Raw genomic sequence first — 16,661 nt, 5'->3', positions numbered from 1 at the left:
TCTGTCTACTTGTGATCTCTCTCTGTCAAATAAATAAATAAAATATTTTAAAAAATCTATAAACATAGGCTATCTTTCTATTTAGTTAGGTGTTTAATTTCTTTCAATGGAGTTTTGTACTTTTCAGAGTATAAGTTTTGTATTTAAAAAAGTTTATTCCTAAGTATTTTATTATTTTTGATGCTATTATGAATGGAATTATATTTTCAATTTTATTCTTAGATTGCTGTTCATTGTATGTATAGAAATACCGTTGATTTTTGTATAACAATGTGGTATTCCATCATCTTGCTAAATTCATTTATTAATTCTAATAGCTTCTTAGTGGATTCCTTAGGACTTTATACGTACCAGATCATATCATCTACAAATACAGATAGTTTTACTTCTTCCTTTCCAATCTGATGCCTTTTATAACTTTTTCTTGCCTAATTTGCATGGCTAGAACCTCTAGTACAAGGTTGAAATAAGAGGTGAACGTTGCCATCTTTGTCTTATTCCTGACCTGAGTGGGGTAGATATTCATTCTTTTACTCTTAAGTATGATGTTAGCTGTGGGGTTTTCCTAGGGGAAAAAAAAAAAAAAAAAAAAAAAAAAGAGCCTTAGAGTAGAACTTCTCACTCCGCTGCACATGAATCACCAGGCTGTTAGAATACAGAGTCTGATATGTCAGCCCTGGAGTGCAGCCTGAGATTCTGCATTTCTGATAAACTCCCAGATGGTGCCTATGTGGCTAGGGCAGGAAACACCCTTTGAATAGCACACTTTGAAGTTCATTATTAGGGGGTGCCTGGCTGGCTCAGAAGAGCATGCAACTCTTGATCTCGGGGTTGTGAGTTTGAGCCCTGCAGAGGGTGTAGAGATTAAATAAATTTTAAAAACTTAGGAAAAAAAATGAAGTTCCTTCATAGAACCTTTCTTTCATCAGGGTGAGAAAGTTCACATTATTTAATCCAAAATCCGTATTTCAGCTTTTGGCAGTTGTCCTAATGATGTCCTTTATAATTACTCTCCCTTCCCACCCTGTTCAGGATCCAGTCTAGGATCATGCATTACATCTAGTTGCCATGGCTCCTTTAATCTAGAACAATTCCTCAGTCTTTCCTTGTGTTTCATGTTTTGAAGAGTCCAGGCCATTTTTTTTTAGTTGAATGTCCCTCAGTTTCGGTTTGTGTGATATTTTCTCATGATTCCAATTCAAGTTGTGCATTTTGGGCAGGAATACCCAGAAATGATGCTATGTTCTTCATGGTCCATTGTACCAGGAGGTGCCTCAGTCAGCTTGGGATGCTATAACAAAATACCATAGGCTGGGGTCTTAAACAACAGACATTTCTTTCTCATGGTTCTAGAGGCTAGGAAGTCTAAGATTAAGGTGCTGGCAGATTTGCTTCTTGGTGAAGGCCTTCTTCCTGACTCATAAACAGCCATCTTTTTTGCTGTGTGCTCACATGGCTTTCCTAGGCCTGTGTTTGTGAAGAGAGAGAGCTATTTCTCTCTCTGTTCCTCTTTTTCTAAGGACACTAAACCATCATGAGGAGCTCCACCCTCATGACTTCATCTAAATCTCATTACCTCCCCACAGTTCCCCACCTCTTAATACCATTACAGTGGCCATTAAGGCTTCAACAAATGTATTTTGAGGGAATATAAACAGTCTGTAACAGGAGGCACAAGATGTTGCTTTGTCCCATTATTGGTGAGGTTAATTTTGATCAGTAGGTTACAGTCACCCTGTATGTTGAATAAGAGGACCAAAAGGTCTTTGGGTTTGGCTTCCAGAATTTTATTCCTTATTGTAAATTGTTGTAAACTTGTTTTGACTGGCATAAATTATTTCAAGATCATAGAAAAGGTGAACCAAAGTGATTTGCGTGGCTGCCACCATGAACTTCTCTCTTGATATTCTGGACAAATCTTGCATTTTCTTGAATTACTTCCAAAGTCTCAGATAAATATTTAAATTCTAAATCATTCAACAGAGGAATCCTGAATTTCTGTGGTCAGTGTTATATTCTCCCATCCTCCCGGAATCTCTAGAACTCTCTGCATTGGACGTTTCTTCTGTTGAAGACATGCCCACGAACACACTTTATACGTACATGTTGACCTTGAGCCATTCCATCTTACATTTATTTAAACCTTGTCCCATGTATTTTTACACATCCGACAGACAGGATCAGATTTGTTAAGGTCAAAACATTCTCCATTTTGCGGAATTTCTCTCTTGGTGGCTTTTATTCGTGTGTGTGTGTGTGTGTGTGTGTGTGTGTGTGTGTGTGTGTTTAAATCTTAAGTTCCTAGTTGATTGGCCTGCAGCTGTGGGAGTCTCGAGGGCATTAGTGCATTCCCTCCCCCGCCAAACACAGTGTTTGTACTTGCTTCTGCAGTTAGCCATGGGGCATTGCCAATGCAGGACCATTTTAACCTCCTCCAAAAATTCCAATGTGAGGGACGCCTGGCTGGCTCAGTGGGTAGAGTGTGCTACTCTTGATCTTGGGGTCATGAGTTCGAGCCCCATGTGTGGTGTAGAGTTTACTTAAAAAAAAAAAAAATTACAGCTTGAGAAGGAATTAATATCCAGAATATATAGAGAACTTTTAAAGCTCAAAAATGGGCAGGGGCACCTGGGTGGCTCAGTGGGTTAAGCCTCTGCCTTCAGCTCAGGTCATGGTCTCAGGGTCCTGGGATCGAGCCCCACATCGGGCTCTCTGCTCGGCGGGGAGCCTGCTTCCCCCCCTCTCTGCCTGCCTCTCTGCCTACTTGTGATCTCTCTCTCTCTCTCTCTGTCAAATAAATAAATAAATAAATAAATAAATAACTTAAAAAAAAGGAAGCTCAAAAATGGGCAAAGAGGGGCGCCTGAGTGGTTCAGTGGGTTAAAGTCTCTGCCTTCAGCTCAGGTCATGATCCCAGGGTACTGGGATCGAGCCCCAAATCGGGCTCTCTGCCCAGCAGGGAGCCTGCTTCCTTTCCTCTCTCTCTGCCTGCCTCTCTGCCTACTTGTGATCTCTGTCTGTCAAATAAATAAGTAAAATCTTTTTAAAAAATGGGCAAAGAATAGATATAGCTGGAAAGAAAATATACAGATGGAGAGTACGCACAGGAAAAGATAGACGCTCAAGGTCACCACTCATTAGGGAAAGGTGGATCAAAGCTATAGGATAACCACCTCATACCTGTTAGGATGGCCACTATCGAAAAGCCAGAGAATAACAAGTTTGGTGAGGATGTGGTGACATTGGAGCCCTGGTGAGCATGCTGTGGGTGGGAATGTAGAGTGGTACAGACAGTAAGTGAAACACGCCAGTCACCAAAAGGCAAACACTATAGGATTCCACTCACATGAGGTACTTTGAGTGGCCAAAACCAGAGACAGGAAAAAGAAAGTGATTGTCAATGGCTGGGGGAGGTAGGGAATGGGGAGTTCGTGCTTAATGGGCACGAAGATTCAGTGTTGCAAGAGGAAAAGAGTCAGGGAGATGGATGGTGGGGATGGTTGCATATTAGGAATGTATTTAACACTCCTGAGCTGTACACTTAAAAGGTTAAGACGGTATGTTTTATGTAATGTGTCTTTTACCACAATAAAAACACCAGGGCGAACAAGAGAATTCCAGTTTAACATAGGAGCTGTGGGGGGTCTGGACTCATACCCACATTTCCGGTTGGGTTTTGCATTCGCTTGTTTACTGCCCAGTGTTTCTGTATCTGCCCCCCCCCCCCCCCCCCCGCTTTCTGAGAGCCCAGCAGTGAATTTGTGAACATTTAGTTGCTTTGTGGAGGCATGTGTGTCCATGCCTCTGGAGAGAGAAACCTCTTGTTTTCTTTTTGAACCTAATTCTTTTTTTTTTTTTTAAAGACTTTATTTATTTATTTGACAGAGAGAGATCACAAGTAGACAGAGAGGCAGGCAGAGAGAGAGGAGGAAGCAGGCTCCCTGCTGAGCAGAGAGCCCGATGCGGGACTCGATCCCAGGACCCTGAGATCATGACCTGAGCTGAAGGCAGTGGCTTAACCCACTGAGCCACCCAGGAGCCCTTGAACCTAATTCTTACCAGAAACTTTCAAGTGGGCCCTTGGAACATGCATGTTTCTTTTTAAACCTGCCTGCCACATGATTTTGGGGGGCATCTGGGGGGCTCAGTCAGTTAAGCATCTGCCTTTGGCTCAGGTCATGATCCCGGGGTCCTTAGGTTGGAGCCCTGCGTGGGCCTTCCTGCTCAGTGGAGTCTGCTTCTCCGTCTCCTCCTGCCCCTCTCCCCATACCTCTCGTTCTCTCTCTTCTCTCTCAAATAATATATTTTTTAAAGATTCTATTTATTTATTTGACAGACAGAGATCACAAGTAGTCAGAGAGGCAGGCGAGGTGGGGAAGCAGACTCCGCACTGAGCAGGGAGCCCGATGTGGGGCTTGATCCCAGGACCCTGGGATCATGACCTGAGCCAAAGGCAGAGGCTTTAACCCACGATTAAGCCACGATTAAGTCACGACTGAGCCACCCAGGTGCCCCTCAAGTAATATTTAAAAATAAAAAATAAAAAACATGCCTGCCACACCATTTTTTTTAAAAGATGTTACTTATTTCTTTGACAGAGAGAGAAAGAAAGAGGGAGAGAGAGCACAAGCAGGGGGAGTGGCAGGCACAGGGAGAGGGAGAAACAGGTTTCCTATTGAGCAGAGACCCCTACATGGGACTCAATCCCAGGACCCTGGGATCATGACCTGAACCAAAGGCAGAGGCTTAACCAACTGAGCCACCCAGGTGCCCCCTGCCACACCAATTTAAAACAGTTTTACACACTTTCTTTAGGACAAAAGAACAAAAGGGGATGAATGGAACATATTTCTCACAGAATTGGGGCTGGTTGTTCCCAGAGTGTGATGCTTGCAGAAAGAATGAGGGTGTGGGTGTAAGTGGCATGGCTTCGGAGTCTTAAGTCCATGCCTCCTAATCAATTCCCGTTTTCTCCTCTTCTCTGTGTCCAGCGCAATTACTTGAAAACCATGATGGGCCTCCAGCAGGCACACAGGAAATAGGGACTCATCGCCAGTGCCTTAAAGGACGAGACTCCTGGGAACTCCCACCTGCTCTTGTGGTGCTGCTGACCCACCTGCCCAGAGCTCCAAACGCTCTGCTCCGAGGCTGGGGCCCCGAGCAGAGAACTCACGATAGCCTGCCTCCTGACGGGAGCATCCTTCACCTGACACCCTTGTTCATCCTCACAGAATGCTTGGGGTTTCAGTTCACTGTCTTGTATGCAGGGACAGGATAAAATCACTTTCTAGTCTGGACTTTTGATGCTCACTCAAAAACTTGCTTTTATTTCCTGTCCAGGAGGATGTCTTTCCTATGTACAGGTGGGGTCAGAACTGAGTCTCCAGGAAGAAGACGAAAAAGTAGTTCAGCCACCCTCCTGCTGGCACGGCTTTCTCCCACCGGCCAGCGCCTTTCCCTCCCTGGATGGACGTCCTGGGGGTGAGCTGGCTGTAAGGAGCCCCGATTCTCACAGCTCCTTCAGGCTGTAGGTTCCCTGAGCCAATGAAGGCAGGAGGCCCTCCTTCCTCAGCTACCAGAAGAGGAGTGGGTCTAGGTGGAAATGGCTGAAGGGCAGATTTTCATCTCACATAAGAAGAGGCTTAAAATGAGAGCCGTCTTACCATGACGTTAGCAGCAAGAGCCCCACAGTAGGAGGCTCTCTGGCAAGGAGGTTACAGACCATGAACTGCATAGAAGGTTGAACTGGATGGCGCTGGTCCAAAGACCCTGTGACTCTGACTTCAGCCTGTCAGTGAGCAGATGGATGGGGGTTTATGGAAGAGAGAAAGTAGAAAGGCATCCTTGAGGTCAGCCCCTTTCTCTTTCACTGACTGATACACAATGATCCTAAAAGAGCTTTCAGAGACCCCTACTACGCCAAGGCTTCGCAGAGCAGTGCCCCGACTTCATCCTCCTGGATGACACACATGGGAACTGTCACTGCCCAGAACTAATGGTGTGCACTCAGCCCTGTTGGGTCTGTCCTCATGTTTCCTTCAATTGCGGCCAAATAGACAAATCTGCCCAGGCTCTGCCTACCCTCCCAGCTAGTGGAGGCCTTAGGCAGAGAGTTCTAGTTCTTTCCTTCCTTGGCTGTCCCTGTCCAACCAGGACTTGTTGGGGGTTCCCGTGTCTCTGGAGCATCTTGGGAAATAGGACACGACAAAGAGGTTACATCGTCTTGTTGGGGCCACTGGAAACAACTGTTTGTGGTATGACCAGTCCCCCTTCCCCTCTTTTCCTGCCAAAGCCTGGAATGGCACGGCCCTGCTGGACGTCACTCCATAGGATTCCTAGATGGCCAGTCTCAGGGCCTCTGTCATGGCAGTTGGGCACATTCGTCTTTAGCTCATTCATTACCTTGTAGGCCTCTTTGGCACAATGTGAAACAGGTAGTCACTAGCATGGGCAGAGCCACAGGAATAAGCCAGGATGGTGCTTGGTAGACCACCCTTCACTCGAACTCCTCACAGGAGCAGAGGCTTCCAACATGAGTGGGAGCTAGGGGGCATCATGTCCACTCAAATGGGCTTGTTGTTCTAGAAAATAGATCCTGAGGAGCTAATCTGACCACTACAATCACCCCTGAGGGGCCTTCCAATTCCATCATGTGACAGATAAGATAACCTGACAATACTCTTGCTACAAACAGAAATGCTGGCTCAAATAGAAGTTTTTATTTTTTATTATTTGTTAAAGATTTTATTTGACAGAGAGAGAGAGAGCACAAGCACCGGGAGCGGCAGAGGGAGAGGGAGAAGCAGGCTTGGAGAGTCTGATGTGGGCTTGATCCCAGCACCCTGAGCTCATGACCTGAGCCGAAGGCAGCCACTTAATGACTGAGCCACCCAGGCGCCCTGATCACAGATTTTTTAAAAAGCAGAACGTCTAGGGGTGAAAAAATGTTCTAAAAGTTAAAATGACAGACTAGAAACAGCAAAAGAGAGAATCAATGACCTGGATGTTGGATCTGAAGAAGATACTTGGAATAGAGCATAGAGGGATAGCGAGACAGAAAACTGAAAGTGTGGCTGAGAGACATGGTGGACAGAATGAGAAGCGCCAGGATACATGTAATCACAGATCTAGAGGTGATCCCAGGGACATCACTGTCATGTGTGCTCATCCAGTGTCCTGGCTTTAAGTGTCTGTTCATATGCCAATTGTCAATCGTATACAATTAGCCTAGGCTGCTCTCCTGAACTCCAAACCTGTATGTAACAGTCACAGCTCACTTGGCATCTCCGTTTGAATGTCTATAAAGACATCTACAAATCAGGGGTGCCTGGGTGGCTCAGTCGGTTAAGTGTCTACCTTCGGCTCTGGTCATGTTCTCAGGGTCTTGGGATCGAGCTCCATGTTGGGCTCCCTGCGCAGCAGGGAGTCTGCTTCTCCCTCTCCCTCTGACCCTCCTCCTTGCTTGTGTTCTCTCTCATTTCTGTTTCAAATAAAAAAAAAAAAAAAGACATCTACAAATCAGCATGTTTAAAACTAAATGCCTAATTGTCCTCCAAAATGCCCCACCACAGTCTCCATTATCTCAGCCCAATTGCTCAGGCTAAATCCTTAGTATTATACTAAACTCCTCTTTTCTTCTCACACCCCACGTCAAATCTGTCGAGAAATTCAGTGGACTTTACCTTTCTACTGCATTAAAAATCTGACCTCCTCCCCGCTTCTATTACCCCAACTCTGATCTAAGTCACTGTTCTGTCTTGCCTGGGTATCTCAGCAACTTCCCATGTTCTCGTTTCTTCCCCTCGTTTTCTGTAGTCCATTTCCAGAACAGCTGCCTGGTGATCCTTTTGAAATCTAAGTTAGACCACATCATACGTCTTTGCAGACTTCAGATGGTTCCTCTTTCTCTCAGAGTGAAACCCAGTTCCTTAAAGCAGCTCAAAGGCCCTATGTGATCTTGCCTCTTGTGACTTTACTCTCTTCTCTCTTCTGCCCCCTTGCTCACTCTGCTCCAACCATGTGGGCCTCCTCCCTGTTCCTCAGACATGCCAGGCAGCTCCTGCCTCAGGACCTTTGTACCGGCTGTTTCTTCTGCTTGAAATCTTCTCCCAGATGTCCACGTGGCTCACTCTGACTTCCTCCAAGTCTGCTTAAATGTGAACCTCTGTAGCAGATACTGTCATCCTTTGATCATAGACGCTTGCACTTGCCATTCCTGCAAGTGGATTCCTACTGAAAGCATCTGCAACTTTCTACATAAAGGCTTTCTCAACCGTAGGGACATATTTGCTGCAAAGGGGGCCCAAATGCCAGGGAGTTAACATTGAGGAGCAACCCTCAGCCATTGAGTTGGTGGATGAGTATCCTAACCTCTCCCCTGGATGGGACATTTCTGAGGCATGTTTGCTAGTTCCTGGGAGTTCACAATAAAAGCACAAATGCACACACAGATGAATGGAACCAAAGGAAAAAAAGATGGTTGCTATATTTAGTGGAATTATCAGTGAAATAATATCACAAAATATTTAAAGTAGCTAATGATATAATTTTTAATCATATATAACAGTATAATGAAAAGGATAAGATTGGACCAATGTAGCATCCAAGGTTTCTTTGGAGATTCAAGATAGGACAAAGAACTCAAGGTAGTCCTCCCTGTCCTTCATGATCTTTAATCTGGAGGGTTCAGACACCTCTGTTACTGTTTCCTCTGGCATTGTAATGGAGGTTCCAATTACTTGCCCCCCCAACCCCCACCAGCTTGCCCCCGGGGAGTCTCACTTTGCACTTGACTTGAGAGGGCTGCATTTTTCTGAGCCAGTACAACAGAGTGGTAAGCACAGACTTCGGGCCAAGACATACGAATTTAAATTGGGACTCCATATCTTAATGGCGTGGGACCTTGGGCAAGTTGTCCAATTTCTCAGCCTTTTTTCATGTGTAAAACAACGATTAATAACCCTGGGACCGTGTATGTCTGGTGCACAGCAGGGCTTCAACCAACTGAAACTGCCATGACATTAACAAGAACAGTAATAAAGTGCCCAGCATTATGTCTGATAGATGGTAAACATACACACCCCCGCCCCCAATGTTAGGCTCCCTTTCCACTCCCCAAAATGGATTCTGAATTTGAAAAGGCAGCATTCAGACAGGCATTATTGTTCCCTAATTAAGCCTGACTGTGATTTTTAAAGACCAAAAGCTGAAGTACAGAGAAGTAGCTGCTAAAAATATACCCAGTGTCATCCTGGGCGGTGTTACTGGAGGTCAAGTGTCTTGGGTCAGCGAAGAAGTCGTCCCACAACATACCACATCCGCCAGGCTGCCTTGGAGCTTCATGTTGGTGGCTGGAGGCAGTTTTCGCTGGACAGACTCCCCAGGGGAGGGTGACAAGCATCATGAGAGGCTCTGAAAAAACTCAAGCTGGGGCGCCTGGGTGGCTCAGCTAAGCGACTGCCTTCAGCTCCTGTCATGATCCCGGAGTCCTGGGATCGAGTCCCGCATCAGGCTCCCTGCTCAGCAGGGGCGTCTGCTTCTCCCTCTGACCCTCCTCCCTCTCGTGCTCTCTCTCAAATAAATAAATATTAAAAACAAAAAAACAAAACTCCAAAACTGTCAAGCAAGGAATAGTCACAGAAATTAGAGACATTTAATCTGAGAAGTGAAGGGGGGGCAGATTTTCTGTCATTTCAGGAGGGAAAAATGGGACGAGTTTTCCAAATCTGGAATGGATGGTCTTGGTGCAAACTGGGCCCCCGGTCCCTGGAGGATGCAAGCAGTGTCTGGGCAGCCCCAGTCAAGGTCCACATGAAAGAAATCCTCAAACCAGGAAGTGAGGACTTGGGAAGCCCCCAGATTCCTTCTAAATCTAAATTCTGTGATTCTATAAAAGCAGCTGTAGAGGGGCGCCTGGGTGGCTCAGTGGGTTAAGCCTCTGCCTTCGGCTCAGGTCATGATCCCAGAGTCTTGGGATCGAGCCCCACATCAGGCTCTCTGCTCGGCAGAGAGCCTGCTTCCCCCGCCCTCTCTCTGCCTGCCTCTCTGCCTGCTTGTGATCTCTCTCTCTCTCTCTCTCTGTCAAATAAATAAATTAAATCTTTAAAAAAAAAAAAGTAGCTGTAGAAAGTTATTTAATGTATCAATCAAAAATCACATCATATATGTAGACATATTCATACTTGAGCAAAAAAGACTAAAATGTCAAAAGCTCAGTGGTGGTTTCTGGAGGAAACAAGGACTTCCTTTCCTTTTGAATTTTTAGTTTATTAAATATTAATTGCTTTTATTAACAGAAATATCAAATTTAGAGAATAATAAGAAAAAGTTTTCTTATGAGCAGCTCAGCTTTATGACGATAAAGGGAGAAGCACTCTGTGTGCAGAAATGTATCCGCAAACGCTGGAAGGGGGTCTTACGTGTAGGGAAGGGGTTTACCTCGGGGCTGGCCATGATTGTGTGATTTGATGACTAAGTGGCTGGTTAAGAAATGGAAAAAGAAAAGAAAGAAGTGAATTTCTGGATGCAGGTGGGATTTTCCTGTTACGAATCCCCTGAAGGAGAATCTTCTCTGTCCAGAAAAGCTGTAAAAGGCATTATGAGGCTGGGGTTTTGCATGTGTGGAGCAGACAAGTGCTATTCTTAAACTGGGGGTTGATGTGCTATGGGGTTGTGCCCTAGCCTTCTGCGGAAGGTGGGAAAGCTGAGGGAGTGGCCCAGAAGGCTCTGAGAGAGGCTGAGAGGATAGAGAACACAGCCATAAATGGTGCCAGGTATATGAGAAAGGAACACAGGATCTGAGACCTCCCAAGTTCAGATACCACGACTCAAGAGTCCAGGACCTTGGATACTCTTCTTTCTCTGAGTCTCAATCTCTGCATCTGTAAAATGGACGCAGCAGCTCTCACTACCCTCTCCACTACAGGGATGCTAAGAGAATCACAGGGGATAATGTCTACAAAGACCTTACAATTTCTAAAGCCTTCCATAAATATGTTATTATTCCTGTTCTCTCAGGATGGCAGGAAGCTATATTAGGTAAGAATCTCTTCTGTTGGGTTAGAGTCTCAGAAAAGAGTGGGAGTTTTGACACCCAGTAAGAGCATTAAAAATTCCCAGAGCTATAGAAAAACATGGTGTGGTGGTGGTGGTGGCGGCAGCACCAGTGGTATCCAAGTCTAAGAAAGATTTTGTACCTGAACCGTGAGTTTATTCGAACCGGACAAGAAACAACGATCTCCTGAACACAGATGGATGACTGGATGTCAGTGAGAAGAACATCTAATCATATTTAGGTGTTTCCAGCCCTTTAAGTCTTTTCATCTAAATTTTGTTACTATCTGTCCAAATATTCTAATATTAGTCAAGATGTATAATTAGCTCCTGAAACAAGCCTTGTGGTCTTCTGCCAATGCCACTTCCTTGAAAAGCTCCAGAGGCAGAAGATGGATTAGGAGCCCTTCCCTTGATGGTTGGCAGTCCGGTGATCCTGGGGGCCTGTGATTCTAGGTCAATCCCACACACACACAATAAATAAAGCAAACCAAGACTCCAAGGGCAAAAAAGATGCAGATTATTACCTCAAGCATTATTTTAAGGTTGGACTCTAAAATGAAAAAGAAAAAAGTGTTTGTACATGTAAAAAAAAAACCACACAAAAATTAACCAATATAGAAAGAGAGAAGTGCATTTTTTTGAGTTCTGACACAGCTGTTCTTATTCCTGGCTGCATATTATAATCACCTAGGGTGCTTTTATAAAATCCTGAGGCCTAGGCCACATCCTAGACCAATTAAATCAGAGCCTCAGATCTGGGGATCAGTAATCTTTAAAAGCTCCCCAGTGATTCTAATGTGTAGAATGAGTTGAGACCGCCCTGGCAGGAGACCTGGACATTTATTTTTCACCTTTGGTATGCTCTTGTTTACCTAATATGGTGATAAATTGTTGATTAATCTTAATTAGCTATTATTTAATATCATATATTGTCTTAGAAACAAGCACAGAAGCTTCTCTGCTGATTAACTTACAATTTACAAATTTCCATATTTTCTGATTATAAAAGTCCAAGTACGCAAAGGTAAGACCTTGGCAGTGTATGTTTTATCTGCTGCACAGGTGATTCTCATTTGCAGTCAAGATTGAGAGGCATTGTTGCAGGTGCGCCATAAACATTTAAATAGATGGGTGTGGTGGGTGTGGATGAATGGATGGTTGTCTGAATGGGTGGGTGGTTGGATGGGGATCCGGGGATTCTCGGTCTTAGCACTACTGACATTTTAGGTCAGATGGTTATTTGTTGGGAGTGATCCTGTGTGTTGTAGGATGTTTAGCAGCATCTCTGGCCTTTACTCACTAGATGCCAGAAGCATCCCCCCGGTTATACAGCCAAAAATGTCTCCAGACATTTCTAAATGTTCTCTAGGGACAGAATCACCCTGGGTTAAGAATCATTGGAGTAGATCAATGGATGGATGGAGGGATGGATAGATGGAAGTATGGACAGCTGGTTGGAGAGGAGGATGGATTATATTCTCCTTTGGACTAGTTGTAACATGTTAGTGATGTCCTCAATCAATGAATTAAAAAAAATCTTTGGCACATGTTCATTTTATATGTGTATGATAACCTCGATTATATGATTTTAACTTCTTTGAAAAATTCTCCTCTAACAACAGATAAATGGGCATTCTTTAGTGCTGGAGAGAGAATCAACTGGCTCATGTTTTCTGGAGGACTATTAGGCAGTGTTTCTCCAGAGCCTCAAAAATATACATATTGGCACATACTGCATGTACGCATTAGTACCTACACTTGGGATAAAAATATGGCTATACCTTAACACTTAATTGTGGTGGCACCTGGGTAGCTCAGTAGTTAAGCATCTGCCTTCAGCTCAGGTCATGATCTCTGGGCCCTGGGATTGAGCCCCGCATTGGGCTCCCTGCTCAGCGGGAAGCCTGCTTCTCCCTCTCTCACTCTCCCTGCTTGTGTTCCCTCTCTAGCTGTCTCTCTGTTAAATAAATAAATAAAATCTTTAAAAAAATTGTGTGTCTACCAGAGTTATACCACAAATACATTTTCTCAAATGCAAATGTTATTATTTAATTTTAAAATAATAATGATTATTATAATTACATATTATATATTATAATAATGCATATAGTATTAAGATATAATTATAATACATGACATGTAATTATATATTATATAATTTAATTAACTGTACACATATTTTAATTATAACATATAATAATTATAAATTTTATTTTAGTAGCCAAGTTTGTAAAAATTTAACATTTTAATACTTACGGGCACCATAATTTCCAAGCACCTTATGGCGGCTCAACTGCTATGTGTACCTCTGAGATACTAAAAAAACATCCATGTTGTTCAAAAAGGAACAGACACCCAAAAGAAGTCACTTGTCCCCAACAGCAAACCAAGACCGAACTGCAGTTTCAGCCACTCCCAGAATGTGACAAGTCAGTCCATCTGGGACTACCTGGTCAGCACCAGTGAGGTCATCTTCATGAGAGACCCTCCTCCCCAAAGAAACCTTGTCTGAGACAATCCACTCTTTGTTATAAACTCCCTTTCCAGCCCTTCTGTCAACAAAAGACTTCCATTTTGCATAGCTCCTTGGAGTTCCTTTCTACTTGCTGAATGCGCTGCTTCCTGATTCATGAATCAATGAATAAAACCAATGAGATACTCAAATTTACTGCGCTGAATTTTGGGGGCTTTTTTTGGCCTTCAACAAAGGTGAGTGGAGGAGCCAGATTTATTTCCATAGGTTCTGCAGTAAAGGGTTTAATTGACAGTGATGTCATCAAGTTACTCAAGTTTCCTTCCTCTCTAACAGTATTTGGGTAAAGATTTATCCCCTCTATAATTCCTAAACTTGAGGTTAGGGTGAGGATACAATTTCTTCGAAGCAAACACACAGACTGCAGAGTTCTGCTTTACTTGGAGAGGTCCCATACTGAATATTAGGTACAACATTGCTATTTCCGCTTACGTTTTTGTTTTTGTTTTCTAATAGTTTCCCATTATACCATCCTTTGACCTCGGACCTCGAACTGTGGCTGTGCAGCAGTGTAAGTCGTTTTACAAAATTGTCCTTAAGTATCCAAGTGGTAGTCAGCCTCCATTGCATACACACCAATTCTAGCATCTTCCCTGGAGTGGAAATTTGGAGAATCTGTATAGCAGTTTCATAGGAGACATACTAGCACTCTCAAGGTTACTTCAATTGAGTGTAGACTCTCCAAAAGACTGCCTGAAAGCTATTTGTCAAGTAGAGCGAAATTTATTAAACTTGCTGCATTAAGAATGCCAACTTGAGAAAGTCATAATAATTTCTCAGAAGGGGAAATTAAGAAGAGGATATTTCTAGGATGTTAGGGCCTAAACTGGATGATTTTAAGGAGGGACTTGCAAAGCCGGAAACTGATTGAGAGAAGGCAGAGTTTATAACAACGATTTTGGATTAGTAGGCCCACTGGGCAACAGACATTTTCTTAATATTTAAATTCCAGTTAATCAACATACTGTGTAATATATTAGTTTTAGGTGTAGAATTTAGTGATTCAACACTTCCATATAATACCCAGTGAGGCAACAATCTTTAAGCAAGTCTTGATGACTTAGTTTCTGTAAGTAAGCTTTTTTTGTTAGTTCATGGTTTTCTGGGATCAAGTATTTCTTGGAGCAAATAGCTAAGCTAGTTTTGCTTGTTCCCAATATTATTTAATATAAGGAGAGGAAAGTATGCTTGGTATTTTTTAACCTACAGACAGGAAATTAAGTTGGTTTTAGTTCTCTTTATCAGGTTCCTGCAAACTACTTTCGTTGTAAGCAACCACGGGTTGTTCCTAAGTCTTATGCTGGTATTATTGTTGAAAAAACAGTGACAAGTCATCTTGTTGTACGTTAACACCTAATGGCTGCCATTTCATCTTGCCTGAGCAACTTGTATAAGTGTGACAAGGCAGTTCCCAAATCTCTGACAGGTCAGGTAATGTCTCTGCCTGAAGAAAAATGGTGAAAGCTGCCCACTCTCTGTCTTTGACCAGTAATTCTGTTACAGCCTGCTGCACTGAAGGGACAGTCTGAACAAATATCTGAAGGGTATGAACAAAAATTTGTATGACTCCAAAAACACTCATGGTCTTTACCATGATTTTCCATCCCATAAATATTACTTAGCCAGATTCACTCTGTTGTTAGACTTGGAAATCTCTTGTGACTGTATTAGTTTTCTATTGCTGCTATTATACATTACCACAAATTTAGTAGCTTGAAACAATCCAAATTTATTATTTTACAGTTTGAAGTTTGATATGGGGCTAAAATCAAGATGACAGGGAAGAATCCATTTCCTTGCCTTTTCCAGATTCTACAGGATGCCTATATTCCTTGGCTCATGGCTCTGTTAACCTTCAAAATAAAACTGCCAGTTATTTTACTGGCAAAAATAAGCTTAGGAAGAGCAGAAAATTTCAATGTGGCACAGGTGGGCTGCAGGAAAAAACCCTAGGTAAGTCCTGCAGAACAAAGGAGGGGAACCCTCTTTTAGAGGTAGAGGGAAGGGAGAAGTTGGGAAAGCTGTTATAAACAGAAAGCCCACTGGACTAAACCAGGAGTCCAAAGTAAAGCGGCTTTTCATTGGCTGAGCTGTGACACTTTCTCATTGGCTGGGCTGTTGCCAGGGGAGGAGGAAAGCCTTTCAGCCTCCTGGTGTGGGAGTAAAGTAGTAGCTTTAATAGTATGTACTTGCAAGTGCATCTCTTCCTGTTGGGTCTGCAATGGACAATGAGGGACTCCTCATGAAAGCTCCCCCTGCTGGCCTCCTGACTCCCATTCTAAAGGAAGTTTACACTTCATTTTCACAGGGCCCCTTCCATCCCCAAAGCCATCTCTCTGACAATTCTTCCATAGTCATGTCTCCTTCTGACTATCCTTTTCTTCTTCCACTTTTAAGGACCGTTGTTATTACACTGTCCCCATCGGGATAATCTAGGATAACTTCTTTATTTTTAAAACCAGCTGATTAGGGGCGCCTGGGTGGCTCAGTGGGTTAAAGCCTCTGCCTTCGGCTCAGGTTATGGTCTCGGTGCCCTGGAATCCAGCCCCACATCGGGCTCTCTGCTCAGCAGGGAACCTGCCTCCTCCTCTCTCTCTCTGCCTGCCTCTCTGCCTACTTGTGATCTCTATCATATCTATAAATAAATAAAATCTTAAAAAAAAAAAAAACCCCAGCTGATTAGCAAACTTGGTTCTATCTGCAACCTTAATTCACCTTTGCCATGTAATCTACCATCATCATAGGCTCCAGGTATTAGGACTTGGGACACGGACATCTTTGTGGGGAGAGGCATTATTCTACCCACCACAGTTATCATGTAAAGGAGCTTGGCTGACTAGATGGACTTGCTGATGTCCAGGGCTACCATGTGATCACTGGTGACAAGGTCAGGGAAGGCAGAAGTGATTATGAGGAAGGCATTTTGCTATTTAGGTAAAGCCAAACTCAAATATCAGATTTTGGTAGGATGCCAAGACTGAGACCGAACTTCAGTACATTTCTAACACCATTTGACCCAGCAATCCACTTCTAGAAATTTATCCTACCAAATTACTCATACAACTGTGCAAAT

The 16,661-nt window shown here is 43.5% G+C and overlaps 1 protein-coding gene across 6 annotated transcripts in view; it reads left to right on the top strand.

Moving 5' to 3' along the window:
* The window catches only part of KIF9 (kinesin family member 9), a 48,814-nt gene extending 43,517 nt beyond the window's left edge, over positions 1 to 5,297 (top strand). For all 6 annotated transcript variants that reach the window (XM_032867890.1, XM_032867889.1, XM_032867886.1 and 3 more), the window contains one exon: positions 4,992 to 5,297. In XM_032867890.1, coding sequence (XP_032723781.1) covers positions 4,992 to 5,042 — 51 coding nt within the window. In that variant the 3' untranslated portion in view covers positions 5,043 to 5,297. The remainder of the gene's footprint in view (positions 1 to 4,991) is intronic.
* The last annotated feature ends 11,364 nt before the right edge of the window (positions 5,298 to 16,661 follow it).

This window comes from Lontra canadensis, unplaced genomic scaffold, assembly GCF_010015895.1.
Source record: "Lontra canadensis isolate GAN:19392208 unplaced genomic scaffold, GSC_riverotter_1.0 scaffold35, whole genome shotgun sequence".
Lineage (NCBI taxonomy): Eukaryota > Metazoa > Chordata > Mammalia > Carnivora > Mustelidae > Lontra > Lontra canadensis.
This window is presented reverse-complemented; position numbering and strand designations above follow the sequence as displayed.